The sequence below is a fragment of the Nomascus leucogenys genome, chromosome 9 (assembly GCF_006542625.1).
Source record: "Nomascus leucogenys isolate Asia chromosome 9, Asia_NLE_v1, whole genome shotgun sequence".
Classification (NCBI taxonomy): domain Eukaryota; kingdom Metazoa; phylum Chordata; class Mammalia; order Primates; family Hylobatidae; genus Nomascus; species Nomascus leucogenys.
Window position 1 is genome coordinate 73,157,646 of NC_044389.1, and position 25,811 is coordinate 73,183,456.

At 37.6% G+C, this 25,811-nt stretch overlaps 1 protein-coding gene across 4 annotated transcripts in view; it reads left to right on the forward strand.

Moving 5' to 3' along the window:
- CCSER1 (coiled-coil serine rich protein 1) overlaps positions 1-25,811 on the forward strand; it is a 1,421,845-nt gene that overhangs the window by 317,100 nt on the left and 1,078,934 nt on the right. For all 4 annotated transcript variants that reach the window (XM_012499332.2, XM_030819130.1, XM_030819131.1 and 1 more), the window contains exon 5: positions 11,821-11,941. In XM_012499332.2, coding sequence (XP_012354786.1) covers positions 11,821-11,941 — 121 coding nt within the window. The remainder of the gene's footprint in view (positions 1-11,820; positions 11,942-25,811) is intronic.

Here is a 25,811-nt window from a genome sequence, read left to right on the forward strand (position 1 = left end):
AATTCCCTAGACTTATCTATGCCATGGGTGGGAGCATGACCTCCATCCACGAGGCAGGAGGGCCTAGTTGGTAGGAGTTAGTCATGCTCACCTGTGCTGTGCCCCCTAAACTTCACTGTCATGTGCCTTTGGATCTCTCATATCTAGGTTTTCTTTCTAGGGCCTCAAAACTAAACTTGGGACAAAAAAATGCTTCAGGAGGGTATATGGACCCATTAAATTAGTGGCCCTCACCAAATTGCAGTCAGAAACTGGTGGGGCAGCCCATCTCTTGCTTCCTTATTATAAATAGGTGAAGCTGTGGGACCAGGTCCTCTGCAAACAAGGGAAAGAAAGGGAGTCCTGGGAATTGGGGACCTGGCCTAGCAAGATGCCTCCCAAAAGGAGGATTTAAGTTCAGGGGTGGGGAAGGTGCCTGGGGAAAAAACCTTTTGCCCTGTGCAAATGGGTTCCTTCAACAGGGGAAAGAAAACTCTCAATTGTTACATCCTTCTTGCTTCTAAGAGCAGATAGACATCACATTGTTCTGATTTACACTTCTGATGACCAAGCCAAGTGCTTATTCTACCCAGTATTATCTCTGTACTTTGCAAAAACACCCTTATCATTGTATATAAAGAACATACAGGAGCCACGACAGTCTTGAAAGAAAGAAAGAATGATAGGAAAGACTGGAGGTCCTAGTGCTGACACCCTAACAGGCAGTCAGGGACTGGAGTTAGTTCAGAGGCCTTTGGATAACACTGAGATGTAGCCTCAGCCAGATACCCTCAGTTGCCCCAGGACCTCCTTCTGATCCCACACGATGGCTAGACCTCCATGAAGGGAAACTGGATTGGAATAAAGCCAACATTCCCAACACCCAAGGGTGATGGGGGATTGGTAGTGTCCTCCCCAGCAAGCCTGTCCTCATGTCTTAAGTCCAGCAGCTATGCTAGTCACTTTCAACTGGCCAACAGAGGCATGGCATTTTTCTTTCAGTATGGTTATAGTGGAGTTTAGGGATTCCCAAAAAAAGGACAGAAAGCAGCAAGTTTGCTTTTACTCACCCTTCTGCAGATCCTGGATGAGCCCCCCAAAATGTCATAGGATCCTCAGGCGTTGCTTTGCCAGCTAGCAGTCTCTGTGGCTGGTGGTGCCTTTGCCCAAATTTTGCTCAGGACCACTGGACTTGATTTGCTCACTTGGCCTGGCAGTCCACACTCAGCTTGTACTACTGGCTCAGATCCGATGCCTGCCAGTGGTGAGCCAGGCATGAAGTGGTTAGGATTGTGTAAGCGAGCAATCCCAGTGTCCGGCCACTGTGTACAACAAAGCACACTGGCTGGGACTGGCGGGCTGGCACAGGCGCTGGTTCCCTGTGAGGCTATGGCTGGACCAGGTGTACCACAAGTGGCTTCCACTGCAGGCACCAGGGAACACTTTGTCACCCAGCAGCTTGGAGATCCCAGGAGCTGCAGAGCACCAAATAGGATGTAAGAGCCTGGCTCAGGGAACTCTTAGAGCTGAACTCCCCAAAGGGCCTCAGTTCTTGTCTCCTTCTCTTTTCTCTCCTCTTTCTTCTCTTTTTGTGCTCGCAACATGGTGACTAGGGGAGCATGTTTCAGCCCTGTTTGTGCCATTCAGCAGGTCCCAAGTACTTGTCTTGTTTCCAGGAAGAACGAGGTACATGGACAACTGGAGGGTGAGCAAGGCAAAGAGGTGTTTTATTGAGCTACAGTACAGCTCTCAGGAGACCTGAAGTGGGTAGCTTCTTTCCACAGGCAGATCATCCAGATGTCTGTCCAGCTCTCAGCTGAGAGAAGACCCACAGTGGGTAGCTCCTCCCCACAGGCAGGTTGTCCTAATGTCTCTACAAGTCTGGCTGAGTCCAGGGTTTTATGGGCTTCAAAGAGGAGGAAGTGTGTACTGATTGTTCCATGGGTGGCCATGGCTGGGCCTGGAAAAGGCGCCATAATTTTCACTCTGCTCCACGCAACTGGCAGCCTGGCACCCAGGCTTCAGGCCATCCCTAGCATAAAGGTGAGGCTTCACCAGGGACCCACCTCTTTCCACCCAGGAGCCTATCTGCTTTCTGCCATCATCAACCTGCCATCCACAGCCTGCGGACCCATGCCAACCTTCCCTTCGCCCTCCCCCTCACCTCCCTCCCATGCTTATCAGCACCCAAAGTCCAGAGGGGCTCGAGGAAGGAGGGTTCTGACGTGTTGATGGCACCCTGAGCATGTGCATACCCAGCAGGGTCATGGCCGTGCCCAGGCTTTGTCACAACTGTGCTCCAAAATTGGAGCAGGCACCAGAATCAGGGAAATTTCAGGCAGCAGGAGCCTGCTGAGATCAGGGGAATTCCTGGGCCCCCAAGAGCTCAGGAATTCCTGGGTCCATAGCCACAGCTGGTTTGCTGCGTCTCCTAGGAGAGCCCCTCCAACTTGTAAGGGGGCAGGGCCTCCACCTGTTCCTCTCCAACCTGCTCTGTGGAGTGCACAGCCCCAGCTACACCTCCCACACTGCAACCAACATCTTCACAGCCACCACTCCACATGGACCACTGCTGCCATCAGAATGTATATTGGTGCTGCCATCTTTAGAAAATAGAGTCTGCCACAATAAGTTTTTGTTGTTGTTGTTGTTGTTTTTGAGATGGAATCTTGCTCTGTTTCCCAGGCTGGAGTACAGTGGCACCATCTTGGCTCACTGCAACCTCCACTTCCTGGGTTCAAGCAATTCTCCTGCCTCAGCCCCTGAGCAATTGGGACTACAGACATGTGCCACCATGCCTGGCTAATTTTTCTTTTTATTTTGAGTAGAGACAGGGTTTCACCCTTTTGGCCAGGCTGGTCTCGAACTCCTGACCTCAGGTGATCCACCCACCTCAGCTCCCCATATTGCTGGGATTACCACCATACCTGGCTTTGCCACAATAAGTTTTAATGGTCCTGCCAATATTAAAATGAAATCTTTAATGAACAACAAGCCATAAACCTTCTATGTGAACTACTTAGAAGGAGCAGACTACAGATGTTGATGCCATTCTAATATTATGTGTGGAATTTTTGTCAGTGATGAAGGGCTTCATAGACCTCGAGTGGTGCTAAAGTTCTTACACATTGCTTTTTATGGAAACTTGAAAACCACTTAATCTAGGTAGCATCTTCTGCTCTAAATGGTGGCTGTGCAATGGAGAAAATGCTGATAAAGTTTTTAATATCTAATTTATCAGCAATAATAATTGTTTGACTCTATTCTTTCTGATGCTATCATTTGTATGCGTGTTTTAAATATATGTATGTGTTTATAGTATATATTATATGTTATATATGCATACATGTGTATGTATGTGTATGTACATATATAGATACAGATAGTGTATGTATATGTGTACATATATGTAGATATAGATATAAACACAGGCAAATTCTTACAACTATACATGATCTAGTTTTAAATACACTAAAAGCTTAGGTCACATTGGGAAGGAGGGAACCATAATGACAAGGTAACGTATTTTCCAGCATTAGAATTATTGAAGTATGAACTGGACATCTGTCAGAGATATTTGGAATGGGAGAAGATAGGAGTAGTAGCAATGTAGATTCAGCCATTAGGTGGGAGTTTGGACTAGAACTCTGAGATCTTTTTATTTAATTATTAATATCAGTAAAAGTAATTCTCTCCCCCTAAAATGCTCTTTAAATTAGTTTGCTAGGGCTGGCATAACAAAAGGTACTATTGTCTTGGTGGCTTAAACAACAAACATTTATTATCTCACAGTTCTGGAGGCTAGAAGTTCAAATTCAGTGTGTCCGCAGAGTTGATTTCTCCTGATGGCTTCTTTCTGTGTCTCTAGACATCTTCTCCTGATGGTTTCTAGATGGCTTCTTTCTGCGTCTTCAGATGTTTTTTCCACTATGTCTGTCTGTGTTGTAATCTCTTCTTCTTAAAAGGGCACCAGTCATACTGGATTAGCGCCCACCCTAATGACAACATTTTAACTTAATTTTCTATTTATTAAAATAAATGACAATTTATTCATAATTTTTTTTACTTTACAATTAGTAGGGACTTTATAAATGCTTATTTCATGTTTGACATTCAAGAACACCATTGGCTATATCAGCTTATGTTTGAAGTGAAGGACACTTTTTTGCAAGCCCCAAACATACTAAAGTGTTTTGAGTTTTAATAATAAGATAGGTAAGCTTACAAATGGAATTCATAACTTTTGCTATTTTTCTCTATCACTTGTTAGCTTTCAATTTTATTGTAGAAAAAAATTTCACAATGAAATATTTGTGAAAAGAACTATTCAAAAACTAAGGCAAGAAAAAAACTGAGATTAAATGGGTGGAAAATATGCAATTTCAGTTATAATAGACCTCATATATTCCAACCATCTGTCATAAAATGAAAGGTTACTATTGGCACACAGCAACAAAATTACCAGAATTTGGGTGATATGAGGTAAGCCTGACCAAATTTAATATTTTCATTTACACTTTATAGTTTTGTCTGAGTTTGCAGGGTATAGTTATTTTCATCTGTTTTTCTGTGTTATTTTTTAAGAAGTTTTTACTTTAGGATATTGACAATTTCTATGCAATTCCTTCACATCTTAACAAATATCTCAAGATGATTTTAGCCTTAAATAATATGGTTGTACAGAATATTTTTAAATTTAAATTGTAAACTGAATTGTCTCCTAATAATTTGAAGGTCTTTGCTTTCTTCTTTTGATGGATCTTCTCTCACACTCATCTATACTGTTGCTATATTTTCTGATTTTGTAGTGTGCTGAGAATTGTATTTCATCTTAATAAAGAAAATAAGTAGATATAGACTGTGACTATATATTTGAAATGGAAGTGTTAACATTTCTGAATACTCTGCACTCGACTTTTTCCCCTCTTGTCCACTACACTGCTACTTCAAATAATAAGAAGCCCTCACCATTTCTCACCTTGTTTATTTCAATAGTGCTGTCAGTGGTTTCACTCAATCTTGTTCCTGTACTTAGGTGTTGCCCAGGCTATTTTTTAAAATATATAAAGCTGATCAGGTTGCTCTTTGTTTAATGATCGATATCAATTCCCATTAACTTTAGGATCAAATACTAATGTTTTTAAGTTTTTAAGTTTAGAAGGTGTTTAAGGCATTGCCAATGACCTATGTCTCTAGCTGAGTCTTCCTCAACTTCTTGTGTCTTGTCTAGGCCCCAATCACATTGAATTATTTCCATTTCTCAATATATATATAACATTTTCTCATATCTCATTGCCTTTTAGCACCCTCTTTCCTATGCTTGACTAGCATCTTTTCTTTTCCTCCATACCTCACTTCATTTTTCTTCAGTCTCTCATTCATTTACCAAATATTATTGAGTGCCTCTTTTGTGCCTGGAACTCTACTAAGTAACAGGAGTGAACAAGACTGCAGCAGTCCTACTGTTTTGATCCTGCCAGTTACTTTACTTGGCTGGCTTCTATGCTTACACTTTCTAAATGGTGCAGTCTCCTACTACACTCTAAGTTACTGCAAGGCAAATGTTTTATGTTTTATCTTCACAAGTTCAGCACCTACTACAGTGTCTGGATATGGAGTAGTTCAATTAATGCTACTAAGGAATGAATATATATGCCTGCTTTTGCTCAATGTGTGCTATTTACAGTCATGATGCAATGACTTGTATCTTATCTGCTTCTTTTTTTTCATTTCTTCTTTCAATTCTGGATTAATATTATTTCATCAAAAAACTTTGTATAGGCACTAAAAGGAAATATTTACTGGTTCACTAAAACTGATATTTAATACCAAAATGTCATTGTTAACTTATGTATTTATCAACCAGAAAAACAGACCAGTAAAATATGTAAAGAAGTTTCTTTTGTCTATTTGTTTTTGTAACAAGTAATCAACATATGTGATTTTGGGGACTGGTTAGGTAAGTCCAAAATATGTAGAGCTGACTATCAGGTAGAGCAGGAGGGAACTTTTGACAAGGGTGGGATTTCTATCTTCAGGAAGCCTCAACTCTGCTTTAAGCCTTTTTTAACTGATTGACTCAGACCCATCCAGATTACCTAGGATAATATCACTTAAAGCTAACAGACTATGGACTTTACATGTAGAGAAGATATTTTCACAGCAACACTTGGGTTAGTGTTTGAATAATTGGGGCTTGTAGCCTAGCCAAGTTGGCATATAAAACAAACAAACAAACAAACAAATCAGCCAGGTATGGTGGCGTATACCTGTAGTCCCAGCTACTCAGGAGGCTGAGGCAGGAGGATCGCTTGAGCCCAGGACTTTGAGGGGTAGTGCATCACGATTGCACCTGTGAATAGCCACTAGACTCCAGCTTGGGCAAATAATAAAACACCATCTCGTAAAGTAAAACAGTTATAAATAATATTTGCTAACATTTTAAAAGAATATCATTTTCCTGACATTATACTAAGCACTTTACATGCATTAATTCATTTAATCATCACCACAACTCAAGTGCAAGATTATTATTCATAGTTTACTAATGGGAAAACAAATGCAAAACACTCATTCTCCAGTGGAACAATAGAAAAACCATTGTTGTAAGTCATTTTGAAGGACAGAGCTTAGAATCCAAAGTATTTGTATGGTGAGTCAAAGTTGTGATATGTTCTGATACGGATTATTTTTTAAGAAGTTTTTACTTTAAGATATTGATAATTTCGATGCAATTCTTTCACATCTTAAAAAAATCTCAATATGATATTAGCTTTAAATAATATGGTTGTACAAGCAGACTGCTTGATGGTTTCACAGCTTTTCTTAGAATAAAGAATTCAGATGTAGGGATATTATTGAATATAAACAATTGAAAAAAGATAAACTGTTACATTTACACTATTACTTCAGAGCAGTTGATATATTTAAATGAGAATCAGCATGAAGTATGTTCAATAGCATGAGGACTAGCGAGAAATAGATCAAATTCGGGTTTTTCTATATTAAAGCTGTGTGACCTTGAAAAGTGCAATGGCAGTAATAACAATATGCCATAGAACTTTTCTGAAGGGTAAAAACAATACAGTAAGAGTAAATGCACAGTTAGTGCAGAATTATGTCTATCATGTCGTTTAAATGTTTGTTAAATAATGTATTCTTTTGCTAGGTTAAGCTTTATCAGCGGGTTGTTACATGGTAGATACATGGATCCTGGATATTTGGAACAGAAAATGGAAAAGTGAACACTCTACCAAGTCAAAAGCAAATTCTTTTTTTTAAGGCTGCAATTTGCCAGTTAATAGTAAACTATTTTGGTGAATTGGAGGGGTGATCTCAAATGTAATAAATATGTATAAGTAAAATATAATACAAGAATATCAAAAACACATTACTTATAACTACTCTAGGCACCTTCAGTCATTTAAATGTTTTAATTTTGCATGAAAGACAAAAATGTCTTTCTGATGAATCCTTGGTAGTTTTGTGAAATTTATTAAAATATAAAATATATTGCTTTTTTATGCTTTAACAATGATTTTATAAATTAAAAAATAGAACAACGATAAAAATTCAGTAATTAAATAAAATTATTTTGATGTAGCCAAACTGGAGAAAAGGAGTAATTTAAAATTTTAGTGTTTAGATTTTGCATCTCAGTTTATTATGAATCTGAAAGAAACATTTTAAGGAATATAGCAATAATAGAAAGTCATTTCCTGTAATAGCATAGTTTTTGTTGTGTAATAAAAGGTTACATGACAAGGTCAGACTACTTCATTTCAAAGCTAAAAATGATTTCTACTCTGCCCTGAGGTTTGCAGATTTCTGACTGAGTGGTCCCTGGAAGGCTTGTTCATTTTGGTGTTTATATATTTAATAGCTATCTAGAAATAAATAAGACTAGTGCTTAGAAGCAAGTTTTAGGATAAGCAATTTTTGTGACTATCAAGTATTTTTTCTTCTTTTAAAGTCCCTATTTGTATAATTAAACATTGGTTTCTCAGGCCTGAATCATCCTTTTCTTATTAACTGATGGTTGCTGATAAATGACTTCTACTAGGTGCAGTTCCAGTAGTTGTTTAGTGACCCTGATCTTGGCCAAAAGGCCTCATCTGTCTAGAAAGAAATGGGGACTTCTATTTTCCAGTTATCCTTGCTGTGACACTCTCTAGTGACAGAAGCCTAAGATGGAATATTCTGCACTTCATGCAATACATTAACAACAAAAATTCTTTTCACAGAAGAGCAAATTTAGCATATAGGTTTTTATGTTGTTGCCTCAAACTATTATTTATATCTATGGTTGGAAATAATTTTGAAAAATGTATTATTGATTTTCAACCCATGGATGCTGCAAATCTATTTGAATATGGAATGGCTTGACGTTGTCTCATGTTTTTTATATTACATGATATTATAATTGTCTGCTGTTCCATAATTTACCTTTATAAAATTTATAAGTGAATAAAATTTTTTATGCATTATTAAAATTAACTTTTTAAGTGCAATTAAATAATGGAGTAATTTGAGTATTTGTTTGTTGTACTCTGAAAAGAAAAACTTGAGTGTTTCTGTTTGTTGTACTATGTTTTTATATTTGATTCAAATATCACTTCCAGCACTATCCATTTTGTTTTCGAGATGGAGTCTCACCCTGTGGCCAGGCTAGGGCGCAGTGGTGCGATCTCGGCTTACTGCAACCTCCAACTCCCTGGATCAAGTGATTCTCCTGCCTCAGCCTCCCGAGTAGCCAGGATTACAGGCACGTGCCACCACGTCCATCTAATTTTTGTATTTTTATTAGAGATGGGCTTTCACCATGTTGACCAGAATGGTCTCAATCTCTTGACCTTGTGATCTGCCTGCCTCTGCCTCCCAATGTGCTGGGATTACAGGTGTGAACCACCGTGCCCAGCCAGCACTTTCCGTGTTCTTTTTTTTTTGAGACGGAGTCTCGCTCTGTCGCTCATACTGCAGTGCGTGGCCTGATCTCGGCTCACTGCAACCTCAGCCTCCCGGGTTCAAGCAATTCTTCTGCCTCAGCCTCCTGAGTAGCTGGGACTACAGACGCATGCCACCATGCCTGGCTAATTTTTTGTATTTTTAGTAGAGACAGGGTTTCACTATCAGTTTTTATTTCTTTTCTCTACTTTCATTTTCATTGGCAAATTTTTTCCTTACATTGTCTATTTTTTATAAAATGTCACATAAATTAGTCACGGGGAGACAAGGAAGCAATGCAACTACACATTATTATTTATGTGCTTGAACTGAATAAGTAATGCCTAGTTATCAGTAATTGACAGAATTTGAAAGAAGTGATGTGTGTGTGTCACTGATCATGATGTACCTCTTTTATTTACATAATGATTTGTGTACTGAAGTGCTAGTAAAGAAGTTTGTACTTTATACAATTACTCACAGTTGATACACCATGTGAACTGCAATTTGAACCTTGTTTTTTGGGGGTGACTGATGTTATTTAACTAAACCATGTAAGTGAAATTTTTGCATATTAGAACCATGTAAAAAGAGGACTGAATATGCACTATATTCAATTTCATTCATTATCAGGAATATATAAATTGAAGTAACAATGCCATACTACACTACACACTTAAAAGAATGGCTTTGGTAGGCAGAATTCTAAGATGACACGTGACTCCAGCCCTTAATTTTTCTTTGCTGGGAAGATGATAGGGCATCACTGCTGTGATTATTAGTTGGCGAAAAGGATTTTGCAGATGTAATTAAGGCTACTAATAAGTTGCCTTTGAGTTAATCAAAAAGGAGATAATCTGGGTAGGCCTCACATGAGCCGTTTAAAAGCAGAAAGAATGTTTTTTCCCTAGTTGGTAGCAGAAGAAGAAATCAGAGATATTTAAAGCACGAGAGGGCTTCAATGTGAAGGATGTTCCCCGCTGCTGAGATGGATGGGCCACAGGCCATGAACCTGTGAGTAGCCCTAGAAGCTCAGAGCGGTCCCTAATCACAACAGCTAGCAAGGTAAAAGGATACTTGAATCCTGCCACTGGAAGGAAGTAAATTCTGTTAACCTGAGTAAGTCTGGAAGTGGATTATTCACACAGAGACTTTAAATAAGAGCCCAGACTTATTGATACCTTGATTTTGGCCTTGTAAGACCCTAATCAGGGAACCCAGTTGAGCCCATCTGGACTTCTGATTTCTAGAACTGTGAAATAATTAATTGATACTGTTTTAAGCTGCTAAGTTTGTGTTAATTTTTATGCTGCAATAGAAAATTAATACAATATTAGAACTTTAATAAGAAAAAAGTGACAAAACCAAGTGTTGATGTGGATGTGGAATAACTGAAACTCTTTCTCTATTGTTGGTAATGCAAATTAGTACAGACAGTTCTGAGTTGTATTTGGCAGTGGCTACTAAAGCAGAACATAAAACATGACTATATCCTAGAAACGATTACAGCTTATTGATATTTTTCCATTATAAATATGTTTGTGCACTGTTTAAAAAAGTACAAGAATGTTCATAGACAATTGAAATAGCCCCAAACTGAAAATAGCTTGTGTTCATTATTAATGAAATGTATAAATAAATCGTGGTATATTCACCAGTGGAAAGCCACACAGCTATGAGAATGAACCAGCTACTACTAGACACAGATGAATCTTATAAGCACACATTGAATGAAATACAAAACACATAAAAGAATATGCTTGGGCCAGGTGCGGTGGCTCATGTCTGTAATCCCAGCACTTTGGAGGCGGAGGTGGGCGGATCATGAGGTCAAGAGATCAAGACCATCCTGGCCAACATGGTGAAACCCCGTCTCTACTAAAAAATACAAAAATTAGCTGGGCGTGGTAGCACGCCTGTAGTCCTAGCTACTTGGGAGGCTGAGGCAGGAGAATCACTTGAACCCAGGAGGCAGAGGTTGCATTGAGCTGAGATCATGCCACTACACTCCAGCCTGTGTGACAGAGTGAGACTCCTTCTAAAAAAAAAAAAAAAAAAAAAAAAAGAGCCTGGCCGTTGGCTCATGCCTGTAATCCCAGCACTTTGGGAGGCTGAGGCGGGCGGATCTCAAGGTCAGGAGTTCAAGACCAGCCTGGCCAACCTGTCGAAATCCCATCTCTACTAAAAATACAAAAATTAGCCGACATGGTGGCGGGCGCCTGTAATCCTAGCTACTCGGGAGCCTGAGGCAGGAGAATACCTTGGACTTGGTAGGCAGAGGTTGCAGTGAGCCAATATCGTGCCACTGCACTCCACTCTGGGAGATAGAGCGAGACCCCGTCTCAAAAAACAAAACAAAACCAACCAAACAAGAAAAGAATATGCTCACAAAAGAATATGATCCCATTTGTGTAAAGGTCAGAAATAGGCAAAACTTATTTATGGTTCTATAAATGATGATAATGGTTAAGTTCAGAGGCTACAGTAGTGTTTGGGAAGGGGTACCACAGGAGGATTTAGGGTGCTGGTGATGCACTGTTTATTGATTTTGATGCTGACTTAGCAGGCGTGGTCATGTTGCAAAGATTCTTTTAACTGTATATGTATAACTTGTGCACTTTTCATTCTTTGATGAAAAGCTTTTTTAGAGAAGGACTATAAACTGTTGGCAATACCTTTTCCACCCTGGGATTTAAAAAGGAAAAATTGCCCAAGGTCATATAGCTAGTGAGTGAAAAGACTTAGAGCAGAAAATATTTAAGGATAATTTAATAATTAATGTTTTAGTAGAATTAGACCTTTTATTAGACTAAATATAGAAAGGGGAAAAAGGAGAAGTGAGACTAGTTCATAAATAATTTTGACATTTACAATTCCTCGGTTTTTTTGAACAAACAGTTTGCCGGGAGGACTCATATCACTCTGTCGTCTCATGTGCCGCAGTAGTTCTTACTCCTATGGAACCAATGATAGAAATGAAGAAAAGAGAAGAACCAAAATTTCCTGAGCCTTCCAAACAGTGAGTTGTTCATTTAATTTTTCAAGGCCTCGTAAAATCAATTAGATAACTGATAAGAAAATGTGATTTATAATAAATGTGTTAATATTAGTATAAAGAAAGAAGAAGTAAATTTTGTGCATTAAAAAATAATCTATTCTATATTGTCTTAATGAATAACTTCTGTGTCTCCTAACTTCATGTCTTTGAACCATGTGTCATTCAAGTTTCATTTTGTTACCTTATCTTAAGGACATGGGCAAGGCTGATGTACTTTATTTCCCTACTCTGTGATTGTGGGTACACTGTTCTTGGATTGCTTACTATATAAGCTGTAGGCTTTAATGATATAAAATGAAATCAGTTTTTAATATAAAGTTTTTAAAGTTGGTTTGCATTTTTATAAGGAATGTAAGTTATTATTTTAAAATATTTTTACTAAATTAGAACAAATTTAAACTTTATACTATTTTAGTGTTTTCATATTTTTCCATTTAAACTGTTCAAGCTTTAATTTAAATTAAAATTTGATCTTCTATTATATAAATGATAAACTTGTACTCTATAATGACCAAAGAGGCTTAAGTTCATGACAATAAATGTAAGCTTATGTAGATGTCAAATATTAAGTAAATGGGGATTATTTCTGCTTATATATTAAATACATGAAAAGGAAAAAGCCTGCTGAGTATTTTTCGGTGAGAAATAGTATCATGCCTCCTTTAAGGTTTCAGGTTAGCGATTAGGTGATATAAGGTGCTGCCAAGGATTTTGGGCTGACCACCATAGGAGTAAGGCGGAAGATATATCTTGATGTACTTACCATTTTTCTCCATTGGATTACACTGTGTTATAGTTATTTGCTTCTTGTATGTCTTTTTACTGGATAATAAGCTCTTAAAGCATAATTGTGCTTGATACTGTTTGTGAATAGGGCAATGTATATATTTGATTGCATGAAGATATTCAGCATTAATATTCTCATTATAGAGAGAAGAAACACTGACCAATTTAGAAAATAATGATTTTAATTCAGTTTTAATACAATCTAAAAGTGAGATAATTTAACTGCTCTTCATATAGTCTTAATTTTTAAGTTCCAAAAGCCATTTTTGTCTAATAGATAATTGCATCATGTTTGCCAATTGAATTATATTAGAAAGCTTAAATGCGTTTTCCTGCAAAACACACACACACACACACACACACACACACACACACACACACACACTTCCCTATCTTTTAGTTAGGGTGATATCACCACTCTCATTGTTAGTATTATGTGAAATGATATTGAGAAAGGACCTGAAATCTAATAATCCATAAAGTTCTAGTTATGTTGCCCATTCCATAGCTTCAGCTGTCAACATTATGGGTGACTTATGGTTATATATTCTTTTCATGATGGCTCTTCTGAATGCAAATCTAATACTTATAGTTGTTCATCAGACTTGTCTAACTAGGCATCCTACCGAAGTGTCATGCAGGTTAAATGTCCATTATTCAAAATGCTTGGGAGCAGAAGTGTTTAGTGTTTCAGATTTCAGATTTTTTCAGATGTTGCAATATTTGTATTATATTAGTTGAGCATCCCAAATCCAAAAATATGAAATTTGAAATGGAACAGGAGCATTTTCTTTGATTGTCAAGTTAACACTCAAGAAGTTTCAGATTTTAGAACATTTGGATTTTCAGGTTTGGGATCTTCAGTCTGTTGTAAATATGCCTGAAAACAAATTAATAATCTCCTCTAAGTTCTCCTTAAATTCTCAAGTTGTTCCATATTTAAGTAAAGCTACCATCATTTTTCTTTTCTTAAAATCTTGGTATGTTTTCTTCCTCACGTCTCATATTGAATCAGTTATCAATTACTTGATTAATGTCTCCATTATATTTTCTTATTTCAGCAGACCTGGAAAGTATATATATCCCATATTTTAAATATTTCCTAAAATATATCTTCAATTGTGATCTTAATGATGCCATCTATCAAATGGAAATTGTTTATGTCCTACATACCTCACTATTATTTTGAGAATTAAAAGGTGTGAACATATGGCAAGAACACAGTATAAGTGCAAAGACAGCGATTAATTCAAAACTCTTGTTTGCCAGTGACAGAAGCCAAATGCTAACTGCTTTCAGAAAAAAGAATCAAGAGTGCTGGTGGTTATTGGCTTGTATAATTTATAAAGTACAAAGGTAGCAATTTCTTCAAGTACAGTTTTGGTTCTCAAGTGATGTCATCAAGGGTCATTCTCTCTATCTACATCTTTTTTGCTTGACTTTTCTGTCTGGGCTTTTCATTTTCTGGGAGGTTCCTCTAGTGGTGATATTGCTGCCTTCAGCAGCAACTGGGATTGATTTTCATTTTCTCCACAAATCCAGTGGAAGGAGATAATTTCTCATTTTTTTAATCAAAGCAAAAAAAAAAAAAACCCAGATTTGAGTATCTTTGGATTGGCTTTGACTAGCTTGGCTTGTTTGACATGGCAATTCTGATACAATCGCTATATCCAAAAGTATTTGGTGGCGACTGACTAGATAATTTATTGATGTTGCATGACAAGCCCTGGAACACAGAATGAAATTTAGAGGGGAAAGGTGATTCCACAATTGACATATTGGCGATATTGATAAAAGAAGGCAGAGATAGATGAGGTGTCAAAATAATGAATGTTCCATATTGGTAATAATATTATTATCACCATTAATTTTAAAAGTCAGAATTCTTTATTATATTTAAATCATAAACACTGAAATACTAAAATATAATGCATCTATCTTTATTTTTTATTTTAAATGATTTTTTACCTACTTAATTTTATTTTATGTTATTTGTTCTGGGTGTGCTGTTGAGAGGCAGTATAACTCAGTGGTTAGGAATCCAGGCATTGGGCAGATTCTTTCCCCCCACCAGCACCAATTTTCTTAACCCCTGGGCACTGTGGCTTGCACCTATAGTCCCAGATACTCGCCAGGCTGAGGGGAAGGGATCATTTGAACCCAGGATTTTGAGGCTGCAGAGAGCTAGGACCATGCCACTGCCTTACTCCAGCTTGGGTGACAAAGCAAGACTCTGTCTCTAAAAGAAATAATAAATAAGCCTTCTTAACCTTAGTTTATTTGTTTCTTTTTAATATGGGAGATACTTTACCTCATAATGCAATGCCTAAAACATAATAGAGAGGCAAGAACATATAAATTTTGTAAGTTTTTTGCAACAAATATATTTGTTAAATAGCCACATCAACTGTTTATAAATGGTGTTACTAAAGCCCTTATGATACCAGTTTTGTGTATTTTGGATTTCTCATAAGAAAAAAAACACTAGATAGGGCCGGGCGTGGTGACTCACACCTGTAATCCCACACTTTGGGAGGCCGAGGCGGGCGGATCACTTGAGGTCAGGAGTTTGAGACCAGCCTGGCTAATATGGTGAAATCCTGTCTCTACTAAAAATACAAAAATTTAGCCAGGCATGGTGGCAGGCACCTGTAATCCCAGCTACCTGGGAGGCTGAGGCAGGAGAACCACTTGAACCTGGGAGGCAGAGGTTGCAGTGAGCTGAGATTGTGTCACTGCACTCCAGTCTGGGTGACAAGAGCAAAAGGCCATCTCAAAAAAAAAAAAATAGTAGACATAAAATAATCACCCACCAATATAATACTAATGCTGAAAGTTGAGACATTGTCTTTGGATAACAAATATTTCTTTTTAATTTAGGATGGAATTACTTCTTTAAGTAAATTTTCCCCTTGAATTTTACAGTCTTCACATATAAATTCGTAAATCATCGAGTCTTTGAAATATAGGATTCATAGAGTCATCTGATTTGGAACCCAGTAAATTTATTGCTAAGAATAACTGAAATAGTCATCGCAGAATATGTAAGATTGTACATAAGAAAGAATATGTAATATATAATTACATCACTTTAGAAGGTAAGAAACATTTTATGACTGAGATATTTGTATTATCAACCAATGTTTAGTTATATTCTGATGATAAATATTTTGACAATTTGTTATTAAATATTCTCATGTATTTATTAGTTTTTAGACATTTGATAAAGAGAAACAAGAATTAGGAACTCCTACTAGGAATGAAGTATAAATTTTTCAGCATAGCAAGTGATAGGGAGAAACTATCAAATCGTTAAGAAGGAAAGCTACATTGCTCATTACAGTGGGGGAGGACCAGAGCTTTCCACTTCCTGCAATATCTAAAATTCATCTTAATTCAGAAAACAAAGGTGGAGATTTTACTTCACTGCTTTTTTTTTTTTTTTTTTTGAGACGGAGTCTCGCTCTGTCGCCCAGGCTGGAGTGCAGTGGCGCAATCTCGGCTCACTGCAAGCTCCGCCTTCCGGGTTCACGCCATTCTTCTGCCTCAGCCTCCGGAGTAGCTGGGACTACAGGCGCCCGCCACCGCGCCTGGCTAATTTTTTGTATTTTTAGTAGAGACAGGGTTTCACCGTGGTCTCGATCTCCTGACCTCGTGATCCGCCCGCCTCGGCCTCCCAAAGTGCTGGGATTACAAGCGTGAGCCACTGCACCCGGCCTTTTACTTCACTTCTGAGTTTAGTTTGATATGTAACTCAGAATACCATGGAAAGGATAAACTTCCTAAAAAATAGAATAATCTATGTAATCAAAAAAAGTGTACAATTTTCAAATATTTAATCATAAGCATAGAATGTTGGGGTCAAAGCTTTGAGAGTGACTGTTCACGGTAGTCGAGTCATGAAACCAACCTAAGTGCCCCTCAACAGATGGTTGGATAAAGAAAATGTGGTATATATACACCATAAAAAAGAGTGAAATCATGTGTTTTCAGCAACATGGATGGAGCTGGAGGTCATTATACTAAGTGAAATAACTCAGAAAATCAAATACCACATATCCATGCTTAATAATTGGGAGCTAAATAATGGGCACACATGGACATATAGAGGGGATTTATAAATTTATAAAAATCCTACTGTTAAAAGTATACCCAAATATCCAGCTACACTCAGCATGTTCCTCAAAACTCTACATTTCTCAAGTCAGTTCTATGTAAATGAGCATTTCATGAAATGTACATAGAACTTAAACTCTGAAGAGAATGAAAGAATAACCATGATTGGCTTTGGATTATATTTTGTATTAATACTTTGTTAGAAATATGCTTGTTGAAATGCAAATATTCTGTACATACCATAGCTCAATGTCTGAATAAAGGGATTTTTATGGCCATTGTAAAGTTAGAAATGCAGAGGTAAAAGAAAAATTATTCTATTACATCTTTGTCCATTTCCACATTTTTATATTATTTTATATAAATAAATCTAACCTTAGGAATAGATTTGATTGTTTACTCTTGCACAGATGAAGCATTACTTAAACAAATTGTCATTCACTCCAAGTTTCAGTACCTCTTTGTAATGCTTCAGTTTCTTGTCATGAAGTAGATTCTGGAAGCTCCTTCTGAAAGGTAACAGATGTTATCATTTAGTACAGTACAAAAGTCTTATTTGTAAAGAATTGCTAACACTAACCTATTTTATTCTTAGAGGGTACTTAACACACAGGCTTAAAGTTCTGTCAGCTCTTTTTGTTTATTTATCTGAATGAATAGTATTTGTTAGATTTGGAACAGTTAAGTACTGTCTCTAAGGTCACCTCTTTAGTCTCTCTAAAGTTGTTACACAAACTCTGTAGTTATATTGGAGACACATCAAAGAATAATATTACTAGCTGATCTCCAATTTTCCTTAACAATCTTCAGGGGAACATATTTATTTATGCTTTTAGGCAGATATTTATTTGTTAATTTATCAAAAATAGGTAACTCTTCATGTCTGCTTTGTTTTTGGCACTCTGCATAGTGCTAGGGATTTTGTGTTGAAAAGCAGGTGAAATCCCTTCTGTACTAAAAATACAAAAATTAGCTGGGCATGGTGGTGCACGCCTATAATTCCAGCTACTCGAGAGGCTGAGGCAGAAGAATCACTTGAACCCGGGAGGTGGAGGTTGCAGTGAGCCGAGATTGCGCCACTGCACTCCAGCCTGGTGACGGAGCAAGATTCCGTCTCAAAAAAAAAAAAAAAAAAAAAAAAAGCAAAAGTGTAGCTGTGGCTATAATGTAGAGGTGTATCTCATTATAAGGGCTGTAGTAAGAGGTTGTAACATAGCCAAGGAGGTCAGGTAAAACGTCCCTGAGGAAGTGACTCTTGAGCTAAAATCCACAGGATATTAATTAACTAACTGAAAAAACAAAATAGCTTCTTAAAGTGTTCTGTGATGGGTGGGAGTGTGGAGAAATTGAAGGAAGGCTTGTGGGAGGAAAAGGAAGCCAAATCATGTTAGCAGGGCCAAGCAACATGGTCAGATTTGCCTTTTGAAAACTTTCTCTTTGTTTATTATAGAGAACGAGTTAGGTGTGGTTGGGGTAATGGTGAAATGGAGCCGACTTGGGAGAGCCAATTTGATAGCAGTTCTCCCCAGCTCTAGATTCAGTGATTTCACACCGAAAGTTTGAAATCAGCCATGGTGGGTGTATTTACATCATAGCATTGGGAAATTATACAAATGAGGACTTTCCTCCTCTCCTGGAGAGCTAGTTAAATATTTATCAGCACATTAGTAAATGGAGGACAGATTGAGTGGCTACAGTGAGAACATTTAGGTGATTGCTGATAGTAGCTTGGACTAGGGTGCTGGCATTGGGGATGGAGAAATGTGAAAAGAGAACTGTGTCAATATCTATTTATGAACCTTGGCAAGTTAAATATAGTTATTAAACTAATAACTTACAATACATTACTAAGTATTTGCAATAAGGATGAAAATGAGAAATTATCTTTATTACTAATTGTAATTATGTTAAATATATAATATTGTGAAAATCCTAACATGTTATCTTGAATTAGTAATAGTTTAATGAATGGCGAGTCATGATATTCTTTTAATTTATGTTGAGTATTATATCAATTGAACTATAAGTGTAACATGCACACACACACACACATAAATGCACTTTGCATAAAATTCCTGTCTGAATCATTGTCATTGGTTCTCACTGAAAATGTCCACAATATAAGTAAATTCCACTTAGGTTCTTATGTAAATTTTTATGATTCTTCACTAACAATTTTCCTTCATTTACCCTCCATCACTTGGTGCCTTCAAATTCTTCCATTTAAAAAATTCAATACTGAGGCATGGCTAGGATAAATATCAGGATAATACTATGATTAGGAAACAGACTTCTTCCTCATGCAGGCATTCAAAAGAAACGGCTAGTGTTTCATGATTTTGGTCAATTCAAGGGTGGAAACAGCACCTGAGGAGATCAGTGAGGAGGTAAGATTTCCATGGTGAAAGCTTTTGCCTAAATATAGGTCTCTTCCACAGCTTTTGGAGGAAGTTAGGGATGGGAGGAGAAACTTTCTAACCTCAAGTCTATAGTGGATTTTCAGAAGCATCATTCAGTGCTTCAAATGTGTTCTCTGCATTTGGAAGCACAAGGGACAGATGTGGATTCATGCCTGAGAAACTTAAGCAGACTGCCCAGAAAACCTAGAGGGTGAAAAATGGCTGGCCAGCTGTGAAAGCAGCACCATCTAGTCAGGGAGGCTGTAGTGTTTTTGTGAATTATCTGGAGGATGAGGATACCCCCATAAAGAGGGGCAAAGGACTCTCATGCACCCATGACTAGGGAACTACAGAATACTGGCCCAGAAGGAGACCTTTGAAAAGATCACTTGTGGGCCAATTTGCTAGTCCCTAAAGCCAATTAAATCTCCTTAAAGCTCCTCTGACCGAGTACCACTACCCCCTACCTTTCACCCTAGTAGCAGGAATACATTAGCTGTACCACTGAGAAAGTTTAATCTTCAGGGGTCAGCTTTACAATGGGCCCCACATAAAGCCCTAGAAGCGATCCTGGAAATTTTTCCTTCTTTTCTCGTGTGTGTGTGTGTGTGTGTGTGTGTGTGTGTGTGTGTGTGTGTGTGTTTTGAGATCCCTCCAGATTTCATAAACTTCAGGGCTCACATAACCTGGATTTATCCCTTTGTACCATTGCCTTTAGATCTGGGCACTCAGGATTCTTGCCTTAGGCCCTGCATGTGAGAGAACTGTGTCACATCTCTTCTCCAGCTGCTCCCCCTTACATAAGATGCATTTCTGGAAAGCCAAGGGCTCCCACCACTAGGAGACTATGCCTTCACCACTCACCCTGTCCAGAAATTGCTGCTCAAATGGCCCTAGGTCCTCCCCTCTGGAGGACCACATAACGCACAACCCATGGGCTGTGGAGGAACAGTCAACCACTGGTAGTGGTGGACAGAGCTTAGAGGGTCAGTGGGGGCATTTACCTTTCTTTCTGACTGCCAGGCCTTGGTGGAAAGGCAGCTGGCTAGATGTTTTGTCAACTATGCTGTATCACTGGTACCTTGTGAAAGGACTGATTGCCATCAACCTTCTGTGTTTTTTTTATCATCTCTATTCAACTTTTGGAAAGATATGAGCTCATTAGTCGCTGGTTTATATATATTAAAAAAAAAACTAAAGAAGGTTTTCAAACGTCAAGAATCAGTAGATTTTAATGTGAAAAATAAGAATGTTAAAAAATTCCCAGAGAAACTGCTGCCCTTGATTGACAGTGTTGTTATTTTATCTCTGTGCTGTTTATTGCTCCTTAGTGAGTCATAATATTTGGTCCCTTGTGCAGTTACCCTGTCAAGGCAAGAAATCCCATTGTAACGTTTGCATCTAGTTTGACAACCTTTCTTTGTACACTGAGCACACAAATGCTATTTTTCAGATAAGTTGGGACAACCTGATAATATGACTGAAGTGTTTCAGCTCACCAGTGCAGTACAGTTATCATTGTACTTTTATAGAGTACTATAAATACAGATTTGTCAGATCACTGAAAAAGATTGCAGGTACATCACCATTGTTGTGAAAGTAGCTCTTATGTACGCAGAAAAGGCATGGTGCCAACTTTCAATTCCCCCTGCTAACCTCATCCCATGAAAAAATCGATTTGCAAATATATAAGATATTTTATTTGAATGTATTCTATAATTTAGGTTTTAGCATAAGTCTTCTATTGATTTTCTACTTTTCCCCTTCCAGGGGAGACTGACTAGCAGAAAAAGCAAAAACTTTGAAATCTGAAACATCTCATCTCTATTTGGCAGTTAGATGACATGCAGCAAGGAGCGGGTACTACTGTTATTGAAGTCAAGTATTCTTAAATATATAATAAAGACAATAGCACCTGTTTTGTAAGGTCATTGTGGAAGTATTCAATTTTCAAAGTAAAGCAGGCAGAATCATGCTGGGCACGAAGAAGAAACACAATAAAAATTGCCAGATTTAATATCTCTTGAATGAGGAAGTTGGGCATAAGAATAAAGGATTGGATCTCTAAGAATACATAATGTTCTATGGCATTTATGCTTTTAGATATTTCCTCAAATTTGCCTACTCACAATATGTGATTATTTGCCCATTTTTTAAAAAAAGTATTATCTTTTTCCTCTGGTAGATTAAGCCCTTTTACAACAAATGTTTCCTGGTTTGTTTTTTTATCTTCTATTTTATTTAGAATAGCAATAACTAGTAGGTACTCAAAGAATACCTGAGAATTGGTTAATTTTTATTTACTTTTGAGGTAAAACACATTTTCTTTTATTTAGAAGGTAGAACCAACCATGATAGTTGTCCAACATTATCGAATTTTTAAAAATTAGATTTGAATAGAGGATATTTACTGTTAATATTTTAATATTAATGTATTTAATATTTGAATAATTAATATTGAAAATATCACAGGGAATTGAAACAGCAATTTTGTCATCAGTATTGAAAAGAAAGATCTGAAAACCTGAAGTCTAGAAACCTGATTGCCAGCCCGGGAAAAGTGCTATGTGTTGCTGCATGCTAATTCTCTTAACTGTGAAACAAACATTAGCAACACAGTGAAATTCTAATGAGCAAAAGTCCGGGAATGCCTGTTGTAAAATGTGAAGTAGCATACCTTACTTCTTTGTTTTATAGGGGTATCTAAAATAAACTTTCATTAATGTTTTTAATTTTTTGAGTTAAAGGGTTCCCCTGATTGATGGAAAAATCAAAGTACTTGTAGACAGATTGATTCCTGTGTGTTTCTATAATATTTGAACACCTCTATTAGAGTACTTATTAGACAGAATTACAATTGCCTATATTCTTCACTCTCTCTCACTAGATATTAAAGACAGGTATTTTTTGAGGGCAGGTGTTTCTATCATTTTCTTTTTGAAATATTGTGTGTGTAGGATGAAATTTCACATTGTAAGCATAATTACGTGTTGAATTTATAAACTAGGGTTGTAAACTATGGTTTAAATCTATTCTTTAAAATAATAGATTTGTTTATTCAGTAACACTTAAATGTGGTTAATATTAGGCGCCATGCTGTAATCTAAGCTTTGCAAACATGTATTCCTTTAATCTTCCCAACAAGATTATATGTTGTTATTATCTGCAAGCTACAGGTCAGACAACAAAGGCACATGGAGATTAACTTGTCTAAGATGACAATTTAAAAAAAGAATAAATTGTACTTTCTTTCTTTCTTTTTTTTTAATTTTTTTTGGAGATGGAGTCTTGCTGTGTCGCCTAGGCTGGAGTGCAGTGGCACAATCTTGGCTCACTGCAACCTCCACCTCCCAGGTTCAAGCAATTCTCCTGCCTCAGCCTACTGAGTAGCTGGGAGGATAGGCACGTGCCACCACACTTGGCTAATTTTTGTATTTTTAGTATAGACGAGGTTTCACCATGTTACTCAGGCTGGTCTTGAACTTCTGACCTCGTGATCTGCCTGCCTCAGCCTCCCAAAGTGCTGGGATTACAGGCATGAGCCACCACGCCAGGCCTGTACTGTCTTTTAAATTACTTTAATTACTAAATTTAGAATCTGACACACTGTGAAATCATTCTTTTTTTTCATATGCAGTTCTTTTTGTAGTCTTTTATAATCTAAAAAATATGAATGTCATTATAAGCCAATAATGATTAAGATGATTAGCATTTATAAATCAACATAATATAAAAGAAGAATATAAGTAACACAATTCTTCACTGATGATTATCACAATCAGTACCTCTTCATTTATGTGTATGTTTTTCTCTCAAATGAGCCAGCGGGAAAACTTTTTTTCATGTTTCTGTTCTACTTAGTGTCACTAGTGTCATTATTCATTTTACTAGCTATTTCTTTTTTTTTGTTTTTTTATACTTTAAGTTTTAGGGTACATGTGCACAATGTGCAGGTTTGTTACATATATACATGTGCCATGTTGGTGTGCTGCACCCATTAACTCGTCATTTAACATTAGGTATATCTCCTAATGCTATCCCTCGCCCCTCCCAGCACCCCACAACAGTCCCCGTTGTGTGATGTTCCCCTTCCTGTGTCCATGTGTTCTCATTGTTCAATTCCCACCTATGAGTGAGAACATGTGGTGTTTGTTTTTTTGTCCTTGTGATAGTTTGCTGAGAATGATAGTTTTCAGCTTCATCCATGTCCCTACAAAGGACATGAACTCATCATTTTTTATGGCTGCATAGTATTCCATGGTGTATATGTGCCACATTTTCTTAATCCAGGCTATCCTTGTTGGACATTTGGGTTGGTTCCAAGTCTTTGCTATTGTGAATAGTGCCGCAATAAACATACATGTGCATGTGTCTTTATAGTAGCATGATTTATAATCCTTTGGGTATATACCCAGTAATGGGATGGCTGGGTCAAATGGTATTTCTAGTTCTAGATCCCTGAGGAATCGCCACACCAACTTCCACAATGGTTGATCTAGTTTACAGTCCCACCAACAGTGTAAAAGTATTCCTATTTCTGCACATCCTTTCCAGCACCTGTTGTTTCCTGACTTTTTAATGATCACCATTCTAACTGGTGGGAGATGGCGTATCATTGTGGTTTTGATTTGATTTGCATTTCTCTGATGGCCAGTGATGATGAGCATTTTTTCATGTGTTTTTTGGCTGTATAAATGTCTTCTTTTGAGAAGTGTCTGTTCATATCGTTTGCCCACCTTTTGATGGGGTTGTTTTTTTCTTGTAAATTTGTTTGAGTTCATTGTAGATTCTGGATATTAGCCCTTTGTCGGATAAGTAGGTTGCAAAAATTTTCTCCCATTTTGTAGGTTGCCTGTTCACTCTGATGGTGGTTTCTTTTGCTGTGCAGAAACTCTTTAGTTTAATTAGATCCCATTTGTCAATATTGGCTTTGTTGCCATTGCTTTTGGTGTTTTAGACATGAAGTCCTTGCCCATGCCTATGTCCTGAATGGTATTGCCTAGGTTTTCTTCTAAGGTTTTTATGGTTTTAGGTCTAACATGTAAGTCTTTAATCCATCTTGAATTAATTTTTGTATAAGGTGTAAGAAAGAGATCCAGTTTTAGCTTTCTCCATATGGCGAGGCAGTTTTCCCAGAACCATTTATTAAATAGGGAATCCTTTCCCTATTTCTTGTTTTTGTCAGGTTTGTCAAAGATCAGATAGCTGTAGATATGCGGCATTATTTCTGAGGGCTCTGTTCTATTCCATTGGTCTATATCCCTGTTTTGGTACCAATACCATGCTGTTTTGGTTACTGTAGCCTTGTAGTATAGTTTGAAGTCAGGTAGCATGATGCCTCCAGCTTTGTTCTTTTGGCTTAGGATTGACTTGGCAATGTGAGATCTTTTTTGGTTCCCTATGAACTTTAAAGTAGTTTTTTCGGCCGGGCGCGGTGGCTCACTCCTGTAATCCCAGCACTCTGGGAGGCCAAGGCGGTCGGATTACAAGGTCAGGAGATCGAGACGATCCTGGCTAACATGGTGAAACCCGTCTCTACTAACAGTATAAATAATTAGCTGGGCATGGTGGTGGGCGCCTGTAGTCCCAGCTACTCGGGAGGCTGAGGCAGGAGAATGGCGTGAACCCGGGAGGTGGAGCTTGCAGTGAGCGGAGATCGTGCCACTGCACTCCAGCCTGGGCGACAGAGTGACACTCCGTCTCAAAAAAAACAAAAGCAACAACAATAAAGTAGTTTTTTCCAATTCTGTGAAGAAAGTCATTGGTAGTTTTATGGGGATGGCATTGAATCTATAAATTACCTTGGGCAGTATGGCCATTTTCATGATATTGATTCTTCCTATCCATGAGCATGGAATATTCTTCCATTTGTTTGTGTCCTCTTTTATTTTGTTGAGCAGTGGATTGAAGTTCTCCTTGAAGAGGTCCTTCACATCCCTTGTAAGTTGGATTCCTAGGTATTTTATTCTCTTTGAAGCAATTGTGAATGGGAGTTCACTCATGATTTGGCTCTCTGTTTGTCTGTTATTGGTGTATAAGAATGCTTGTGATTTTTGTACATTGATTTTGTATCCTGAGACTTTGCTGAAGTTGCTTATCAGCTTAAGGAGATTTTGGGCTGAGACGATGGGGTTTTCTAGATATACAATCATGTCATCTGCAAACAGGGACAATTTGACTTCCTCTTTTCCTAATTGAATGCCCTCTATTTCCTTCTCCTGCCTGATTTCCCTGACCAGAACTTCCAACACTATGTTGAATAGGAGTGGTGAGAGAGGGCATCCCTGTCTTGTGCCAGTTTTCAAAGGGAATGCTTCCAGTTTTTGTCCATTCAGTATGATATTGGCTGTGGGTTTGTCATAGATAGCTCTTATTATTTTGAGATATGTCCCATCAATACCTGATTTATTGAGAGTTTTTAGCATGAAGTGTTGTTGAATTTTGTCAAAGGCCTTTTCAGCATCTATTGAGATAATCATGTGGTTTTTGTCTTTGGTTCTGTTTATATGCTGGATTACATTTATTGTTTT